The 21,406-nt window shown below is 33.1% G+C and overlaps 1 protein-coding gene across 2 annotated transcripts in view; it reads right to left on the reverse strand.

The window, feature by feature from the left end:
* Window positions 1-21,406, reverse strand: part of NALCN (sodium leak channel, non-selective) — a 513,455-nt gene that overhangs the window by 469,283 nt on the left and 22,766 nt on the right. For both annotated transcript variants that reach the window (XM_051984081.1, XM_051984080.1), the window contains exons 2-3: window positions 15,385-15,531; window positions 6,792-6,974 (exon numbers count right to left, since the gene is read on the reverse strand). In XM_051984081.1, the coding sequence (XP_051840041.1) occupies window positions 6,792-6,974; window positions 15,385-15,492 (291 nt within the window). In that variant the 5' untranslated portion in view covers window positions 15,493-15,531. The remainder of the gene's footprint in view (window positions 1-6,791; window positions 6,975-15,384; window positions 15,532-21,406) is intronic.

A 21,406-nucleotide genomic window follows, 5' to 3' on the forward strand; every position in this document is an offset into this window, starting at 1 on the left:
CCATCAAAACTCGATGTAATTTTGTTATAGTGTAGAATCACTAAATATTCTATTCTATTAAAGATAATATACATCATAATTAAACATTGAGGCAAACATTGTGTAGCATAATAATTGACTGCATATTCTATTGATTCAATAATATCTGCATTTTTGCATACTTATGAAATGTATACATCTTTGCATACAAATTATCCTATCTTTGCTTACATGTGATATTTCCATTGTCCAAGAAAAATGATGGTTTAAGGTTTTGTTTTTTTTAATGTATCAAGTAACATGGTATAGTTGATAGAGATTGAGCTTCATAATTAGGGTAGTCTGGGTACAATTCAGTATGTGACATATATTAGTTATTGAATTGTGGGTAAGTCATTTAACTTCTCATCACCATTACTCTAAGACTAAAAGTTTCAGAATAATTCCTTGGAAAATGAATTTCCTCTCTATGAATTTCCTTCAGAAATTCATCCAAGTGAGATCATGAGCATGATGACTGACTCTCTCTTTTTCTGTATGTAGGTGTGTGTGTAAGCTCATAGTAAGAATTCCTGTCTCTTCTCTATTCTTCCTCTAGTCTCACCATCTGGTAATTTTACACCTCTGCTCAAAATACTTCAGTCACTTACTGCTTCCTCAGTAAAGTTATTTTGCACAGTATTCAAGGTTCCTTCATAAGTATCTTGCTACTTTGTCAGATTTATTTCATATTATTTCATGTATTTTATGTCCCTATCAAACTGAGTCCAGGAACCCTACACACACACTTTGCCATCTCCATGCCTTTGGAGGCACTATTCTTTTATGTCTGAAATAGTTCTACAAATAAATTCCTGCCAATTCCTTACAGGCCAATTTATAGATCATCTTCTGTAAGAAGCTTTACCTGATTTTCCCAATACTTAAAAAGGTCTTCAAACCACAGAGTATATGAATTGTACATCTTTTACTGAACAATCTTATTATCTATTATTTTGTATCATCATTAAGTGATACTTCATTGTGTAATGAAGGAGACCATAGTTTCTCTAAGACTACTATTCTAATAGATTCCAGATTGGAAAAGTCTATAAAAGCAAAGGGACTTGAGCATAAACACACTGGTGGACCATGTGTTCTTTATCTGGTCATTAACATCTGCAAAGTAACATCATTATGAAGCCAATAGTGATATGTTTCCTAGCCAGTTAATAGATAGACAACTATAATACTTTACAGCTTTACTACATCTACACTATAGATACAAAATCAGCAAGGTGGAACAAAGTTAGACCTAATAAAAATCACTTAGCCTTCAGAAAATCTTAGGATGCATTGTCTCAGTGGATATAGTAACCTGTGTTTATACATAACAGTGAGAAATTGATAGTTTACAGAGTAATTGCTAAAAGGTAAATGCAAGGGTGAAGTCTCTTTACCTCAATGGTGAGACTTCACATCAATTTATTGATATTAGTTAATGCTCATGGAAAGATGTAGAAAGCAGAACCTATTGATTCCAGTTTCTACATCTTTCCATGACCATTAATCAATATCAACAAATCCCAAATAGTGAGAAGAATCATAAGCAACATTCCTCCAATAAACACATTAATAAACTTTATTTACTGCCCTCCCATATGCATGTCACATTGATATGTTTTAAAAAGATGATTTATTTGTATTCTACTAATCCCATATTTGTGATAGTTTGATTAGACAGTGCTTTAATTTACTTTTGCATTATCTATAAAGAAAGGATTTGCTAAGCAAATCTATAATGTAAACAAGATTGCCAAGAGAGGCATATTTAGCCTGGTTAAGAGAACAAATGTTTTAAGGACTTTTGGTGTATTAATTATTCTCACATAAACAGATGAGTCTCTTATAGTCTCTCTTCATGCACTCATTCACAAAGCATTAATTAAAAATCTATAACATGCTCAGCTCAGTAGAAATAGACTTAAGGGTCCAAGGACAAAAGCAAAAATCCATTTCTTTAACATGTATACATACAAAGCAAGTTAAGTACAAAATATACATAAGTAAAGCACACAGTAATTTCCTGGGTAAGGTATTTTTCAAGCAGATAGGAATCCTTTGGTGTTGCACTTGAACTGAATTTGGGGAAAAGCTATTTAGGTGAGAAGTCACCTAGTCAGTGATTTTCAGCTACCTATCATGCAAAACAAAAGGGCTAAAGATGGAAATGGAAGAATGTATGCATGGTTGCTTCCTCCCTGGCAGTCAGAGACATTCTCTTTTCTTTAGCTGATTTGTGATGGATTATTGTCTCTGTTGAAATGTGACAGCTGAGGCAGGCAATTGAATCACACACATACAAAAAGTACTAAATACAGAAATTGTATTAATATTTTTCCTTTTCTTTCTTAACTCTATATAATCAATAAGGCAAACATCAAGTCCCAATTTGTAGCATTTGCCAATTTCTGAGGTATAAATGCTCACACTAAAAGGAAAGCCTTAAGAGTTGGCTCCAGTAGCATCCAAGAGTCTAGGACATAAACACCCTCGGATGGAATACAAGAGAAGTAGTTATAAGTCTAGCTCTTCCATCAGCAAATCTTGCTAAGACAAAGAATGTGTGATGCAAAGCAAGGTGAAATAAACCTGAAAAGCTTGCCTAAAGCCAGATTGCAAAGGGCTTTAAACACCAAACAGAAGAGTATGCTTTTTATTCTATAAGAAACAGGAAGCCACTGGGATTTTGTGAGCCGAGGTATGATATATTTTAGAAATATTGATTATTGACTTGGCAAACATGGAGAATACAGTAGAGGAGAAATAGGCTTTGTAAGAAAAACAATTAGCAAGCAATAGCACAAGTGAAAGGTGGTAAGGACCAGAACTCAAACAGTGCCTATGGAAGTGAGGAAAGCAGGTGGATGTTAGACATATTGACATGCTAATGGAATTAATAATGCTTAGAAACTAATTAGACAGAAAAAAACGAGATAAAAGGAAACAATGAATCAATTAACAAGCATTTATTAAATGCTTATTTTATATTAGGTACTGACAAATACAAAGATCAAAAAAAAAAATGAAACTTGTCTATCCTCAATTGCTTTACATTTTACTGGGCTAGGGAAGAGGACACCAGGCATATCTTTAAGATTCATACAAAGCAAATAGAGAGTAATTTAGAGAGAAAGGACCCTAGGAGTTAAGGCAGATATGGAAAGGACTTTGGTAGAAGGTAGTTTGAGCTGAGTTTCAATAGAAATAAAGTCATGTTAATGTATAAAAGGATCACTATGTGGTAACCTCTTAACACATTAACACAACTCATCAAACCCTCATCATTTCTCTCTAGTAACTGAAAGGGATCTGGATGTTGGACAATCAAAAACTGGCTACATCTTTGGAGGCACTTAAATAGCTAAATCCTAGAGACAGGGAGTTGGAGAGTTAGAAGCAAATCAGGCAAGGAGTCTGCAGTGGAAGAACTTACTGAGCAGACAGAATTGCTCCTTTTTTTTCTTCTTCTTCTGAAGGAAGGGAGGTAAGGGAGATTTCTTTGTCTTTAGTCTTTGGTCTTAGTATCTAACTATCTGACAAAATGAGATTCATTATCTTGTATTTAGGAGAGATTTCTGAGAACCCAGCTGAATGACAAATATAGGAAAAAAATATAGTCAAAGGAAAGTTTCATGAGGACTCTATAAGGAGAAAAGGACAAGGCCATGGAATTCTGAATTTGTGAGCTGTTCTGATTACATATATTCCCTATGCAGAGGTATTTAAAAGACTCAAGTTTGAATTTGATTCTGACAGATATTAACTGTAATATTCTTCTCTAAAATATAATCTTCTCTGGGAACAGGTTTCTTGGGGGGCTTCTGAGAGCAGCCTTCCTTTCAGTTCAGTGATCACCCCTAATGCAGACAGGAGTTAAAAGTCCAAAGCCTTTATTTTCTCTTTCCAAGTCTTATCTCCTTCACTTGGGGCTTGGCTAGTTTTTCTTAGAGGCCTTTTGTAGTCTTGGTTCTGATAGCTTAAGCTGCCTTCTCTGGCTTGTGAATTTCCTTGACTGAATCCTGGCTGAGGCTTAGAGCTTCTAGTGGACTTCTGTTCTTTAATGGGCTTGTCCTTTAGTGGGCTTGTCCTCTTTGGCCCTGAGAGCTCCTCCTTATACATACTCTCTTAAAGGTGTGAATCTTGTGGAATTATAGCAAGTATTAAGTACATGTTAATTAGAGAATCATTATCTCATCAATTCTACTTAATACCTTGTTTCAAGTTCTGGCCCATAACATCTCCTTGTAGGATCAGATCAATCATACTGAACCATGCTAAATTAGATAATTAGTGTCTCTATCAATTCCATTGTCTTAGTACCTTGTAAGAATCCTAACAATTAGCTACTAAAATAACTAAAAATAAAAATTAAAGAATATGAAATTAAACTAAAGGTACTAAAATGTTTACTACCTAATGAGAGGTGGCACAGAGAAGTGAAAACAGGCTACAGATTCAAGAACCACCATCCGTGACACATACAAGCTATGAAATTCTGGACAAGTTTACTAAAGTTCTCTGTGCTTCAAATAATTCTATATGACTATAAAAGTAGGATAGTTGCTATTGGACATTAAAAGAATGAGTTTCTTTCATAAATAAAATCACAAGTCAAGACAAAAAAGAGTATATCTCAAAGAGGTATTGTAAAAAGCAAATGAGAAAATATGTTCAGTCTGCCCTAAAGTTTAAGGAAGTCTTTAAATGTGAATTCTTATTTTTAAGTGAATTGAGTTTTTAAAAAGTGATCCTCTGGATCTCTGGACCAGCTTGTGGATTGAACCAGCTTATTCTCAGGAATTTCTAAAGCAACCCATCCTGTTGCTATTGTCAACCATGATGAGAACCCAAATTTTTCCAGACTGTCTTGATTAGCATATTTCAGACAGTTTTGATGGAAACTCAAGTTTTCCCAAACTGTCTTTAAGACAATCTCAATATCTCAATACACTGCCTTGTCACTTTCTAGATCCTGCCTTTATTTTCCCCTCCTCCCTCTGAGCTCCAAAACTCCTTCTTGGTTCCTTTCTTCCTTTCTTACCCAGATTTTGTCCCCTACTCTTTCATCTCCCCTGAGCTATAAAAGCTGTGTTCCCCAAAAGCAAATGCTTAGTCGTATTTATTTGTGCCATATATGTAATAAAATAGCAAATTTCTGTTATATGATGGATGTCTATATAATTATTGTTCCATGCCATGAACCAAATCTCTATTACTCTATTTTTATAATATTCTTTTATAATTATGTTCTCCCAAATCTATTTCATGTTACCACTTATGGAATCTTTATTGCCACTTCACTAAGGTGAGCTAGTGAGAAACTATGTAATATTGCTATGCTGCCTCACCGTTTGGAGAAAAAAAAGTATTTGTCTTACAGCATTAAATTTATTCAGGAAAGGAGAGTCCTCCATAAAACATGTATGTACAATTACACAGAAAGCTAAATAATTATCATTCAGCTTCAAGCTTTCATATGCAGTTTGTTCTTTTGATACTTACTGATACAAGAACTTAGCTTATATGTTATAATTCTTATCTAAAGATACGCTGCTTATTAGAAGGAGGAGACCTCTGGACTCATCACTTCCATTTCCTTCATTTCACAGAAGAGAAAATGAACAGAATAAGCAAGTAATGTCACACATAGTTAGGTGTCAGAATTAGGCAATGAAGCCAAACATTCTGACTTCTGATTCATTCACAGATGATAAGACAGGAGTTTTCTTTAGGTTTTTATAATACCATTCCCTAAAATTTCTCTCCTTTTCTATCTTCTCCTTTACTTTCATTTTCCTTTGCTACTCTCTTCTACTGTGCTGCCTCTTCTTCCTCTGAGTCAAACTGAGTCTTGTTAAAGACCTTAATTTAAAAGGGCCAAGGTCTCCCACTGCATCTAGGACCATCTCCAGTCATCCTGAACTACATATTGCCACTGGACCCAATAGTTCTAGAGGAGAAAGTAAGGCTGGTGACTTTGCACATCCTTCCCTTGCTTAAATTCAATTGATTTGCATGTCACAACAACACCTCTTTGATATCATGGTCCTCTTTAAGAACAAAGAACAAGCAACAACTTTTTTCTAATTTCCATAAATATTTCTCTATCTAGAATGATAAGCAAAGTAAAGTTTTCCTGAAACATGATGTTAGGGTAACAAATCCTTTAATAATAGAATAAATTCATCATTAAATGAAAATACTAATCACAAATATAACTTTTTAAAGATAGCAGAGTACATGACAGTCAGAAATATACCAAGAATTATTTCTTCTCTAGAATTTATACCTCTTAGAGAATTAAATTCCCTTTTTTACCTCCATTTTAAAACACTCTCTTTAGCTCTTTTTACTATGATCTAGTCCAAACATTTCTCTTCACTTCCTTTTTAATATCTCTCCTCTCCAGATGTTAAAAATAATTCAGATTGATAACATTTTCCCCCAAATTCTGCCTCTTTCTGGTTCTAGTTACCGTTTATCCACAGTTTTTGCTTCTCTGGTCAGCCATCCCCAAGCTATGCATGTACTTTACATAATTTCTATCATTTTACAATTCTATTTTCACTACAGCTCAGTCATCATATTATTTTACTCTAAATAATTTGGCATGAAAAATAAACTACATAAAATTAAACTTGCCTAGTTTTTTTTTTTTTTTAATAAATCAAGTACACTGATAATATTAAGCTTTCCTATTCAGATTACAATGTCTTTTTTGTGAATGTAGGTTTTGTTTTGTGTTTTTTTTTTCCAATTGAAAAACTCACCTTAACTATGCCACGAATATGCATTTTTGCTATCATCTCAGCAGTGTAGAGAAACATCAACAGAGTATCCAGGGTAAAAGTGACATATTGAAGAGGTGGATAATGTTCAAATGTCTTTGGAGTATTCATACAAACTGAAATGACACTGATGATGGCACAGATGCGCAGTAAAGAGTGAACCCACTGGAAAAAAAAAAAGCAGTTAAATAATTAATTTGATTTCATCATATGATGTACTATTTTCAATGTTTGAAACTCATGATAAAAAGTGAGATATTTGAAAAGACAAATTCCTAATTTGCCAAATTGTAAATTGTCTCATTATTACATAGAAGAAATTCAGTCAAATTAAAATCTATATGTAGATTATCTTTTGCCTTATTAGCATTTTCACAATAATAATATTATGACAACTTACAAGTGTAATTTGATGGTACAATGGGTAGGTTGCTAGATTGGAGAAAAGAAGATTCAATTTTAAATACTGCCTTAGATATTTACTAATTGTGTAATGCTGAGTAAGATAGTTATTTCTTAGTCTCTGTCTCTCCACCTGTAAAATGGGCACAAAATACCATTTCCTGACTCAGAAGGTTGTTGCAAGGATCAATTAACATAGTATAGGTAAAGTAATTTGCAAAATACAAAGTATTTTATAAATACTAGCTTTTATTGTTATTATTATACTATTCCATACTATATCAGGCACTCTTTTATTTTTAAGTACTGTGTGGTGGGTTTTTTTAATATATTTTATTTATTTCATTAAATATTTTCCAATTACATGAAAAAATTTGATCTCCTAATTCTCCCCTTTTCCACCATGTCTCCTCACACTACTTGGGAAAGCAAGCTGTTTGACATACATGTATGCAAAACACATATTTTCATATTAGTTGTTTCAAAACAGACAAAAAAAACCAAGAAAAATAAATAAGGAAAAGTCTGCTTTTATCTTCATTAAATTCTATCACTGGAGATAGAAAAAATTTTCATTGTAGGTCCTTTGGAATTGTCTTGGATCATTGTCTTGATCAGAATAGCCAAGTTTTTTACAGTTATCACTGATATAATATTGTTGTTACTATATACAATATTCTTCCATTTCTGTTTGTTTCACTTTCTATGGATTCATTTAAGTTTCCTCAAGTTTTTCAAAAAGCATCCATCCTCCTTATCATTTTCTATAGCACAATAATATTCTTTTGATGAAGTCTTGGGGAGCTAAGTGTGTTAGCAGAGAAAGCCACAAGATAAAATTATAATATTCCCTGAGGCAAGCAAGAGAGGGCACAGATGGGATCAACTCAGCCTTACAGTCCCACTTCTGATGGAGTTCTTTGGAAAAGTCACTTTACTACATCCAATCAGAAAGCCAAGTTGTGATGTCAAAACAACTAACATTAAATTTCCCCTATAAATCTGTCTATGACCTATGCCATCTTTGCTAAAATCCTTTTTTAACCTGCCATGGGGTCCTGCCTCATGATATATTCCATCTCACCCCCCTCTTCCATGCTTCTCAGTGTCTTTCTCTTTGTTATACAAAACTTTTTTATGATGCCAAATCCTTTTTAGGGTTAGCCCACCAATAAATGGTGTAATCCTCTTCCATTACTAACCCTCTTTGGGATTAGTCTCCTATACTCATCTATGGATTTAGTCTGACAGTCAATGTATTCCCACATTCTCCTCATTAATTGTGAGTTCTACTAGGGAACTTGTCTTTTCCATTGTTAATTACTAAAAAAAAACTTTTTCTTTATTAACTATAACATTCTTTCTATTAATGTCTTTATTTCATATGTTCCAATCCTAGTGTTTATTTTACCTCTTCATTTTGTCTGTAACCTCTTCACATAAATAAAGATATCTTTTTTACAAAGAATATGCCATCATAAATTCTTCACATGTGCCTCATATCTTGTACCTCATATTTCAAACCAGGAACTGATATCCTGAGCACATCATTATCATAATCATATACCATAATTTGTTCAGCCATTCCCCAACTGATGGGCATTCTCTCAATTTCTGATCCTTTGCCACCACAAAAAGAGCTGCTATAATTTTTTTGTATATATAGGTCATTTCCCCTCTTTTTTATTTCTTTGGGATACAGACTTAGCAGAAATTTTGCTGGGTCAAAAGGTATGCACAGTTTTGTACACTTTTAGGCATAGTTCCAAATTGTGCTCCAGAATGTTTGAACTAGTTAACAATTCAGTGCATTGGTGTCCCATTTTTTTTACATCCCCTACAGTATATGTCACCCTTTCTGTCATGTTAGCCAATCTCATAGGTGTGAGATAGTATGTCAGAGTTATTTTAATTTGCATTTTTCTAATCAGTAGTGAGTTAGAGGATTTTTTCATGTGAATATTAATAATTGTGTTTCCTTCTTTTGAAAACTTTCTGTTCATATTCTTTGATGATTGATCACTTATAGAATGCCTTTTATTGTTACCTGGATCAGTTCCTTATGTATTTGAGAAATTAAGGCTTTTATCAGAGACACTTGTATAATTTTTCCCAGTCCCACATTTCCTTCTAATTTTGGCTACATTAGTTTTGCTATTTTTAAAGGCTTTTTTAAATTTCATGCAATCAAAAACATCCATTTTATTTTTAATAAAATTTATAGTATTTTATATCCCCCCCCCAGTTATCAAGACAATTTTTAGCATTCATTTTTACAAGATTTTTCAGTTCCAATTTTTTCCCTATATCTCTGCTCTCCCTTCTTCCTAAATGGTGGATAATCTGAAAGAGGTAATACATATGCTATCATGCAAAATTAATTTCTATTTTAGTCACAGTTACAAAAAAGAGAAAAAGAAACATCAAAAAAGGGGGAACCACAAAAAAGAATTAAATGAGTGAAAAAAGTATGCTTTGATCTGCATTCAAAATCTATCAGTTCTTTATCTGGATATAACAGCATTTTCCTTCATACATCCTTTGTATTTGTCTTGGATCATTGTGTTCCTGAGAAGAGCTGAGACATTCAGAATGAACTATTACACAATTTTGCTGATAATATAAAATTATTTTTGGTTCTGCTCATTTCACTTGGCATCAGTTCATATAAGTCTTTTCGGATTTTTCTTATATCTGTCCATTTATTATTTCTTATTACACAATAGTATTCCATTACATTCATATATCACAGTTGGTCAGTCATTCTCCAAATGATGGGTATCCTTCAATTGGAATATTTTGCAATACAAAAAGGGCTGCTGTAAATATTTGTTGCACATGTAGATCCTTTTCCCCTTTTCACTATCTCTTTGGGCTATAGAACTAGTAATAGTATTGCTGGGTTAAAAAATTTGGCTGCCCTTTTGGGCAGAGTTCCAATTGCTCTCCTGAATGCTGGATCTGTTCACAACTCCACCAACAATGCATCAAAGTACCAATTTTCACACTACCTCTCCAACGATTGTCATTTTGCTTTTTTGTGTGTGTGATAGTAATCAATTTGACAGGTATAAAATTTGATTTGCATTTCTCTAATCAGTGATTTAGAGCACTTCTCCATATACCTATAAATACCTTTGATTTCTTCATCTGAAAACTGCCTGTTCATATCTTTTGACCATTTATCAACTGAGAAATGACTTGCATTTGTAAAAATTTGACTCTATTTTCTACATATTTGAGAAATGAATAATTTCTATAAAGATTATTTCCCAACTTTCTGCTTTCCTTCTAAACTTGGTTGCATTGATTTTGTTAGTTTAAAGCTTTTTAATTTAATACTTTCAAAATTATCTATTTTACATTCTATAATGCTTACTCTCTCTTCTTTGGTCATAAACCTGTAATTCAATTAAATTCTCTTTTAAGAATTTGGATGCTATACTACTTGGTGCATATATGTTTAGTACTGATATTACTTTTCTGTTTTTACTTTCTCTGAGATCAGGATTGAGACTCTGATTGTTTTTTACTTCAACTGAAGCATAATTGATTCTGTTCCAGCTCCTTATCCATATTATGTCTGTGTACTTCTAATTCAAGTGTATTTCTTGTAAACAACTTATTGTAGGATTTTAGATTTTGATCCATTCTGCTATTCACTTCCATTTTATGGAAAAGTTTACCCCATTCACATTCACAATATTATTACTAACTGTATATTTCCCCCATTCTATTTTTCTTCCTATATGTTCTCTCTCTCTCCTTCCACTTTTTCTTTCCTCAATGGTGTTTTGTTTTTGTCTACTTCCTACCTTAGTTTGCAAAGGTAGACTCTTCTACCCATCTCTTCTAGCCATCCCACACTCCCCTTTACTTTATGTCCTTCCCTTTTTCTTGCCTGTAATAGAATAATATACACAGTCAGTTGAATATAGGTAATCTATATTCAACTGACTGTGTATATTATTCCCTCTTTGAGCCAATAATAATGAGAGGAAGGTTCAAGCAATGCCCATTGTCTACCCTCCTACCTTTCCTTGTATTGTAATAGGTTTTTTCCAGCCTCTTAATGTGAAATAATTTATCCCATTCTATCTATCTTGTTCTTCTACACCCAGTGTACTTCTTTTTTTAATCTCATTATTTTTATCATTCCCGCTAATTAACTTTATACTTGTACCCTCTGTCTATGTATATTCCTTCTAGCTGTACTAACAGTGACACAATTTTTAAGAATTACAAATATTTCTTCCCATGTAGGGATGTATACAGTAAAGTTCTGCTGAATCCCTTGTTTTCTTTTTTTCCTTTTTTAGGCTTGATATTGGAGTTCAAATTTATTGTTCAATAAATTTCTTCTTTTTGAAAGCTTGAAATTCTTCTAGTTCACTGAATGTTCATTTCCCCCCTTGAAGTATTATGCTTAAATACATCAGGTAGATGATTCTTGGGTGTAGTTCTAATTCTTTGTCTTCTGAAATATTATGTTCCATGACCTTTAGTTCTTTAATGTTGCAGCTGCTAAGTCCTCTGTCATACTGTTTGTGACTCCTTAATAATTGAATTGTTTCTTTCTGGCTAGTATTAGTATTTTTTCTTGATCTGGTTGTTCTGAAATTTGACTACAATATTCCTTAGAGCTTTTATTTTGTGTTCTCTTTCCTGAGGTGATAAGTGGATTCTTTCAATGCCTATTTTGTTGTTTGATTCCAGGATAACAAGATAATTTTCCTTGACATTTTCTGGAAAGATGCTGTCTAGCTCCTCCTTTTGATTATGACTTTCAGGTAAGGTAGTCCAATGATTCTGACATAATATTTCCTGGATCTATTTTTCAGGTTAGTTGATTTTCCAATGAGATATTTCATATTTTCTTCAATTTTTTCACTTTTGATTTTGATCAGTTATTGATGTATCCTAGAATCATTAGCTTCCATTTGCCCAATTCTTACTTTTAAAGAGTTGTTTACCTCAGTTAGCTTTAGTACCTTCTTTTCCATTTGGCTAATTCTATTTCTTAAGCAGTTATCTTCTTTTTCTAAGCTGATCCTTTTTTCCATAATTCTCTTGCATCATTCTCATTTTTTTCCCCAATTTTTCTTCTACCTCTCTTACATGATTTTTCAGCTCCTTTTTAAGCTCTTACAGGAGTATTTTCTGGGCCTGAGACTACTTTCAATTTTTCTTTGAGGTTTTACTGATAGTTCTTTTGACATTTTGTCCTCTTCTGGCAAGATCTTCCCTGTCACTATAGTAACTTTCTATAATTAGATTCTGGTTTGTTTGTTTTTTTTGGTTGTTGTTGCTTTTTGCTCATCTTTTTTGGTCTTTTCCCTATCTTTTAAATTTAAACTCTGCCCCAAAAGTGGAAGGGGCACTATCTCAGGCTTTTTGTGCCAAAGGCTGCTGGTCCTGGCTATTTACCTGGTGAACCCTCCTGTACGATACTTCATTGAGGAAGTATGGGGACCTGCCAACTTGTCTGATTCTGAGTTAGGGTTCTAATGCTAGTGTCTAGTATGTTCTGAGGCCAGTAGAATGTTATTACATTCCCCAGGGTTACACTGAAGCACATGAAGGTTAGGTCCCTGGGGGATGCCTGTTTTCTCAGTGCTCCACTGAAGCAGCAGGAGTTTTAGCTTCTAGAGGATGGCTATTTGCCTCTGGGTATAGAGAAACATTTGGTGATTCTTAAATCTGGATTCCATTTATCCTCCTGACTATGTTGAGGCATATTGGAGTTCAGTGTTAGTGTTTGCTTGAATCACTACACCAGGGCACAAGAGTTCCTGCTACTTTGTTGAAGTGGGATTTGCTGTTGACTTTCTAGGATATTTCCTGTCGTAAACTATGCTCCTCTTTCACCTAAGTAAGACAAACTTTTCCTGACAATGTTCTAAGTTTCTTGGGCTAAAAGATTGTTTTACCCCAGATTCTTTTCTGGTTCTGCTGCTACAGGGTTTATTTTATGGTATGATTTTATAATTATTGGAGAGGAAGATAAGAGAGTTTCAGCAATTTACTGCTTACTCTGCTATCTTGCCTCTAGAAATCCAAAATTATTCACTTTAAAAAACATAATGTATTTTCAAATTCACTTTCATACCCAAGTCTCAAAAGAGAGTTTGACCAAAGGAAATAAACCCTTTCTGAACTTAGGGAAGAAGTATCGATCCTTTTTCTCAGATTCTGTCCCTTCTCCTGAATCAAGGAAATAATGAATCTTTTGGCTATCTTTAGAAGACTCATTATATTGTTGTACTTGAGCATTCAAGTTCAAAGTTCCTTTCCTACTTTGTTATAAGGAAAACCATAGTCACAGCTCAAAACAGTTGAAGAGTCCTACTTTATGTTCATGATCTCTTTAAGATATGTACACCAAGAATTGTTACTTTCATAACTAACTTTTGAATTAAAAGATTCAAAGAAGTAGATCTTCAAATCAAAAGAAAGAAAAGAAATCATAATATATCAACACTGCATAAAATTAATTCAAGTTCATTGTCTTGGGACATTATACAGTTTTATGTAAGAAACTTTTAAAAATGCATCTAATAACGAATTATATTCATTGTAAGCCTTATTCAAATATTAGTAAACGTATCATTTCAACAAAATGAAGAAATTTCAGAATACAGTCATGGATTTTAAGATAATATATATAGAATCAGTTTTTTTTCATAAGACGTTTTAATTTTGAATGTTACCCTCACTGATAAAACCAGTTTCTTGGTCTGCAATATGCTGAACTACAGTTATATAAAATAACACCAAGTAAAAATGAAAATGCTTTTCAGAACTTTGAGGAATCTCAGACACTGGCAGACTGGTTATTGGGCTATAGCATATTATATTTTTCTTCTAACTGTTAGAATATTTACAAGAAGAAAATAGTAGTGCTTATGTTCATATAGGCTAAATCAGGAATAATTCAATCTTTTTGAAGAACTGCCGCCTTTTTGAGGGAATCTAGAATTATTTCAACAGAATTGTTTATGAACACAGTATAATGGAGATCTCCCAATTACCTAAACTGCTACTAGTGTGATACAGGGGAAAGAGTACTATATACTTTGAGTTTAAAATCTAGGTTTGAATTTTAGCTCATTCACTTCTTACTTATATAATTATTTGGAACTTCTTACTGTGATATACAGAAAATAGGTACTAAAGAAATTTTTCTCTTACATGATAAAATAGCTTTTTTATTTCACTATTTCAAAAGTATATACTTTAAATATATAAATATGTAATCACTGTTACTCCACCATATCATTAAAGTCAAGTTGATTCTTAACTTTTTTCTGTTTCCAAGATAATGAATTTGCTATAAAATATGATAGATTTCCATTCTCATCAATGTGATTAAGTAGGTTACTATATGCTTTGATGTTGCTATATCCTCTTACTTATTGTTATTCTGTTATAAATTTTAGATTATAGAATGGGATCTTTGGATCTAAAATACTGAATGATTTTTCACAGTTTAGGAAATGTACTCATTTTTAAAATGTACTAATGTAATCATATAGTAAATTGATAAAGAAAATAAATTTTCCATGCATAGAATGTTCTCCCTCTTCTGCCCAAACTACTGATGTTCTTGGTTCCCCCATGAGATACCAAATGAATCTCATCTTCTACAGGAAGACTTCCCAAATCCCTCTTAACTCCAGTGCTTTCCTTCTTTTAATTATTTCCCAATTTATCCTGTCCAGTATGTTGTTTTGCATATATTTGTTTGCATATTGTCTCCCTCATTAGACTATAAATTACTTGTGGCAGAGACTGTCTTTAATCTTTTTGTATTTCCCCACACTTAGCACAATGTCTGACTTATAGTATGTACTTAAAGTTTATTAAAGGAATGAGCTTATTGAAAAGGAAATTCATTTTAGCATGTCTGCTAAAGAAAGAATATTTTTAAAAATCTGAGCAATTCTTCCTAGGTAGAACACTCAAAGTATTGTTTTATAATTTTCATATGAATTGTGAATTTCCAGAAACATACCAATAGTCTCATTTAATTATAAATTCTCACTTCAAAGGCAAATAGAAATTATTTTGGATTGTTGGCACCAAGTCATTCCTCCATTAGCATGAAAATCAAACAACATATATTTTTCTTAATTTAAAAAACAAACCAACAATAAAACAAAATATAACTTACTGGTTTGTTAATCCACAATATATCTGCATTATCGGACAAAGATTCATCAGGACCAAAGTCTGTGACTGGCTGGGCTTCCACCCTAGAACTCTGTTTCCTTTTAAGCATTCTGAAATTAACTTTGGTCAGCTAAAACAACAAAATACCCTGAAAAAGAAAAGAGAAAAATGGCACTATGTAAATTAGTCAAAATTGCTCATGAGACCAATGATTCAACTAAAACCTACCTGTCATTAGTCCTGGCTATTGAAGAACAGTGAATATTTAAAAATACATCTAGATCACAAATGGATTCTTAAGCATTTTGTGCATCACAAACAAATAGGCTTTTGGTAGTCTACAGAAGCCTATGAATCCAGTCTCAGAAAAAAAAAAAAAAAACTTATTTTATAATTCATGAAAGACTTTGAATTACAAAGAATACCAATTATTTTGAATTGCAATTATAAAAAAAATTTTTAAAAACTTTTTTTTTTTAAGTTCACAAAACTCAAATTAAGAAACCCTGCTCTAAATATTTTGGGTCCATTCAATGGAGTCATCTTCCATGAAGTTTTCTGATTAATCAATTCTGATTAAATTAATTAATTCTGATTAAAACTAGGAGAGAAATGTTTTTGTTTTGTTTTTTTTTCTGAAAAGAAAGATTGCTCTTAGATGGCTCCAATTCCTAGTGATAATCCCTTTTTAGTTGTCAAGTCTGGGGGAACCACATGAGGTAATATATCCTTTATCAGATAGTCCAGTCTGACAACTATGAGCCTACTAGAATAAAAGATGTCATCTGTTTTATGTGGCTTCCTATCTGCCAACTAATAGAGAAGATGGGATTGGCCACTTGCATTCCTATTCTTAAACCTCAAAATCTGTTATGTAAGTCTTGAGACTTTTATTTCTTGCTTTTATCAACTTCTACTATCCTGTAGCTATAGGGATAGATATGGATCAGAACAAGAGGGACATCATAAGGGAACAATTCATACTTTTTCTATAAAAGAATAGACCATACAAAGAAAAGGATAGAGCCTTTTCAGGAAGTGTTTACTTGAGTGGGGGGGGGGGGAAGATGAAGGTAAAGGAGGTGAAGGAGAGTAGCATAGGTAGAAAAAGGAATAACAAAATTGGAAACAAACACTTAGGGATAATATCTGTATGGTATAAATCTTCATCTGTGTGTTTGTATATGTGGGGATGGGAGAGTTTCACCCCAAGTGCATTCATTCATGTCTATGTGATAATATCTATTAATCCCAGATGTGATCAAATTAATTGGTTTTAAAATGTGTTAGGTATTTCTTGCCTGTCATGTATGCCCCAAATATTAAGGTTGGACTTTGCAATAAGTTGTGCCAATTAATTTTATTTTACATAATTGGAGTTAGGGATTCTTGAAATGAATATGCAAATATATGTAAATATTCAAATTAGGCAGGTCCCTGATTTATCAGAGTGGGAGTGGAGAAAATGACATCTGGTAGCCTTAATTTGGGTTCCCTTTCCAACAGCATTTCTTGAATTCCATTTATTTAAATGCAGAATCTTATAGGAAACCCCACAAGATTTTACACACAATGTGGAGAAAAATCCTGAGGCATAAAAAGAAACAGATGCTCTAGGGTTACACCAAAAAAAAGAGGGCCCTAGTCATATTGACTCTTCTAATTAACTATTAATTAAAAATTGGAGGGGGGATAATAAGATAAGAGATCCTTAAAAACAACTGTCTTTATCTTTATTCATACTGCCCTTCTTCAGGATTTACTAAGGTCGGAGGTAGGTATGGGGAGGGTGGATAATGAAGCAGAAAGAGAAGGAATTTTTTATACCAAGTTATATCTTTACCTTGAAAGGTCATGTCATTTTTGGAATATAAAATTCTTAAACTCAAGCCACATTCATTCATTTTAGCTCCCTGATCTAATCTCTTACCAGAACAATTAACACAATCACCATACTGGCTAATTTGGTCTCTAGTGTGGGTTTTGACCTCATTTCACCTTCTGGGAAAGAGCTAACAAAGAGTAAAGCAGTAAAGCTGAGTAGCTGTGAAACTAAGGTGAAGGAGAAAGAGACTAATTCAGAGTCCTGAATCTGTAAGAGTTAATTATTCACCATTCAGTTGAAAAGCTAAACTGAGGCAACAAATACATAATTGCAATATAAAGTTAGTCCATTGTTTAGATTCTCTTTTGCACAAGGAAACATACTTCTTCACAATAATAGTTGTTGAATCAATATAACCTAATGCATCAGGCCTGTTGTTCTACTGATAAAGATCAATAGGGATAGTTAAGTATCCAAGGAAAGCTGATAATATTTTTAAATTGTAGAAATTTCTTTCTTTCAATAGCTTTTTTAAAAAATAAATATAATTATTAATAAGAGCTGATATAAAGCTTAAAATTGGGAAATGGGCAGCCATATTATATATATATACTAACTACTTCATGGAAAATACATTATACTAGGAAACAGAAAATCTGGGTTTTTGCACCAAGTTCAACATTTACTAGCTCAGCAATCTTGGGTAAATCACTTTTTTAACCTGTTATCTGTAAAATGAGATAATAATCTCTTCAATTCCTACCTCATGGGATTGTGTGAAGGATCACATGAAGAATAAATTACTCTGCAAACAGAAAGTGTTATTTTATTTGGAAAGAGATCACATGAAGCTAAGAAGAAAATGTTTGCTGTGAGAATCTGTGATTCCATCAATACTTTGAGTTTCCGATGAGAAAATTCAAAAGAAGCAGCTCCTGATTGTACCTCTATTTGTATCTATCCCCAGAATTTGTAGTCTTGCAAATAATGGGGGTGAAATAAATGTTTATTCATGCAAACCAGATTGAATTAAATTGGCCTCAAATGCATAAATTCCACATTTCAAATTTGGAAGGAAAAGAAATTCTGTATGGAGTTCCTAAATATCAACAACTTAATTACCAATGCTTTTTGCTCCTTGTCTCTAACAAATATAGATAAAATTTAATACATCCAAAACTTTGCTTAAAGTAATCTTTCACTTAAGAACCCTCTTTCAGGAACAGGAAGAGTTACTAAAAAAAAATTTTTTTTTTAAAAGCTGCTATAGATTCCAGTTAACTCTGCCAGCTGTACAAATATGGGTGAGTCATTGCCATTTAGCAAATAGAGGTGTGAATCTCAAAGATTAACGAAGGTTGCCAAGGGTTGGCAAAAGCTCAGGACCCAGATGTTTGAATAAATTTGTCTCTCTATCTCCCTTTGACATGAAAATCAGGGGAATTAGGGTGGGTGTGAAAAATAATGTGTGTGTGTGGGTTTGAAATGGATGAAAGTAATGGTGAAAATATAACATCTGTATCTTTTTTAACCTTGCTTGACAATATTGTATATGCATATGTACATATATTTCTTTAAGCACTGCAAGCATATTTTAACTCCAAAATATAAATTGAAAACTTCCTAATATATTGTCACAAACAATACAGATACTCAATAAATATTCACATTGATGTGAATAATGACAATGTGAATGACAAGTTGATGATATTAGCCACAGAGCTATTTCACTCATTTTTAAATCCCCATTTATATAATTCCCATTAATTTTGCATTTCAACACTCTGAATGCTAAGTAAAAATATCTACACATAATATTCATTTTAAGATTTTATCCTTTGATATTTTCTTAATGACAATATTTACATACAAAATATGTTCTATCAACTAATTTAGTTACATTTAGTAACTTTTTTACAATATTTTCTTCTACTAAAAAGGCTTATTTTAAAAGTTATCTATTCTTTCCAGACTCTAAACAATATGCTATTTAAAATAAAAATATTTGTTAGCTATTTTGAAACTTTCTAGCATAATACTAAGGATTCTGTGGCTATGATAATATGTAAAATGATTCTAATTGTAAAAACACTGATCTATTTTTCTTATTAGTTGTGCTGATTTCTAGATCTATTTCCTTGATCATTAAATAGGAGGATTAGACTAAATGTATCAATCTATGAAAATCAAAATGTTGAGGTCTAGATTTGGGGTACCTAAGTGAAATTAGGGTTTAGTTGAGGTCTAGTGGCAGGTTTGGGGTACAGGGAGTCAATCAAAGCTCCCCTGTAACCCCCTTGGATTCAGTGCAAGGATACAGCGATAAATGGGGTCTAGTAGCAGTTCGAGTTCCCAATAAAAGCATTTATTGGCCCGAGAGCTAGATTGATAAAAGAGGTTTATTATTGGGTAAGCAAGGTTAAAGTATAGGCAAACATAGAGATAAGGAGGGCACTGGACAGAGGGTCCAGTGGACAGAGGGTCCTCACATGGCTAGCATGTTTGGAATCTCTGCAAAGAGGGGTTTCCAGCGTGGCCTTTTTATAATAGGAGACTTAGCTCGAGGGGCTTTTGGGTGTAGCCCCAAAGTTGGCTCAGATCCGGGTGGGGCTAGGACAGGTCCCCATCTTCTATTGGAATTCAAAGGGACCACGATTTGTGAGTCAAAGGGTAATTACATTCACTAGGAGGGGATGGGAATCTAGAAACTAATCTTTCCCACATCAAAAAGACTTCAGAAATGACAATCAGTTAATTGAGCAGAAGTTCTTCTTTCATTCTCTTTCTTTTTTTTTTCTTTTTTGCTAATGTGAAGATTAATTGAAGAAGGTAATCTAACCAGAGAAATGCATACATATGTGTGTGTGTATTTCAGTCACAGTAATGGAGCTCAGGCCTACAGAACATATGTGTGTGTGTGTATGTATATTTGTACAGAGGGAGGGGGAGAGAAAGGCCTCTCTGGGAGTAATATGTCAATAAATCACTAAACATTTATTAATCCTTTACTATGTCAGGCCCTATGATAAGTCACCACACAAACATACATAGACACACACACAGAGCAATCTTTCTTTAAAGAAAATTCGATATTGATGCTAAAATCTTAAATAAAATATTAGCAAAAAGACTACAGAAAATCATCCCCAGGATAATTCACCATGATCAAGTAGGATTTATACCAGGAATGCAGGGCTGGTTCAATATTAAGAAAAGTATTAGTATAATTGACCATATTAATAACCAAATTAACAAAAACCATACGATCATCTCAATAGATGCAGAAAAAGTATTTGATAAAATTCAACATCCATTCCTATTAAAAACACTTGAGAATATAGGAATAAATGGACTTTTCCTTAAAATAATCAGTAGCATCTATTTAAAACCATCTGTTAGCATCATATGTAATGGGGATAAACTGGAACCATTCCCAATAAGATCAGGAGTGAAACAAGATTGCCCATTACCACCATTACTATTCAATATTGTATAAGAAATGCTAGCTTGACAATAAGAGTTGAAAAAGAGATTAAAGGAATTAGAGTAGGCAATGAGGACACCAAATTATCACTCTTTGCTGTTGATATGATGGTATACTTAGAGAACCCCAGAGAAGCTATTTTAAAAAGCTATTAGAAGTAATCCACACCTTTAGCAAAGTTGCAAGATACAAAATAATCCCACATAAGTCATCAGCATTCTTATATATCACTAACAAAATCCAACAGTTAGAGTTACAAAGAGAAATTCATTTAAAGTAACTATTGATAGTATAAAATATTTTAGGAATCTATCTGCCAAGGGAAAATCAGAAACTATATGAGCAAAACTACAAAACACTTTCCACACAAATAAAGTCAGATCTAAGCAATTGGAAAAATATTAAATGCTCTTGGAAAGGGTGAGCAAAGACATGCCATAGCGATATGCAGCTATATTTCAGTCATGGTAATGGAGCTCAGGCCTACAGAACTACTCTATCCTTGCTCCAATGTAGACCAGAAGAGCTCAGGACCTACTGGTAGAAGTTGTCTTGTCCAGGCACAGGAAACAACAAGCAGAGATTTGGGTCTCAACAGCAGCAGATTAAGAAGTGATCAGTGAATGGCAAAAGATAGGCCCACTGTAGCCCATCACTTCCTCTAATATAAAATGGATTGGATCCACTACATCACTAGCAAAAGAATAGTTCCTC

This window comes from Antechinus flavipes, chromosome 3 (assembly GCF_016432865.1).
Source record: "Antechinus flavipes isolate AdamAnt ecotype Samford, QLD, Australia chromosome 3, AdamAnt_v2, whole genome shotgun sequence".
NCBI lineage: Eukaryota > Metazoa > Chordata > Mammalia > Dasyuromorphia > Dasyuridae > Antechinus > Antechinus flavipes.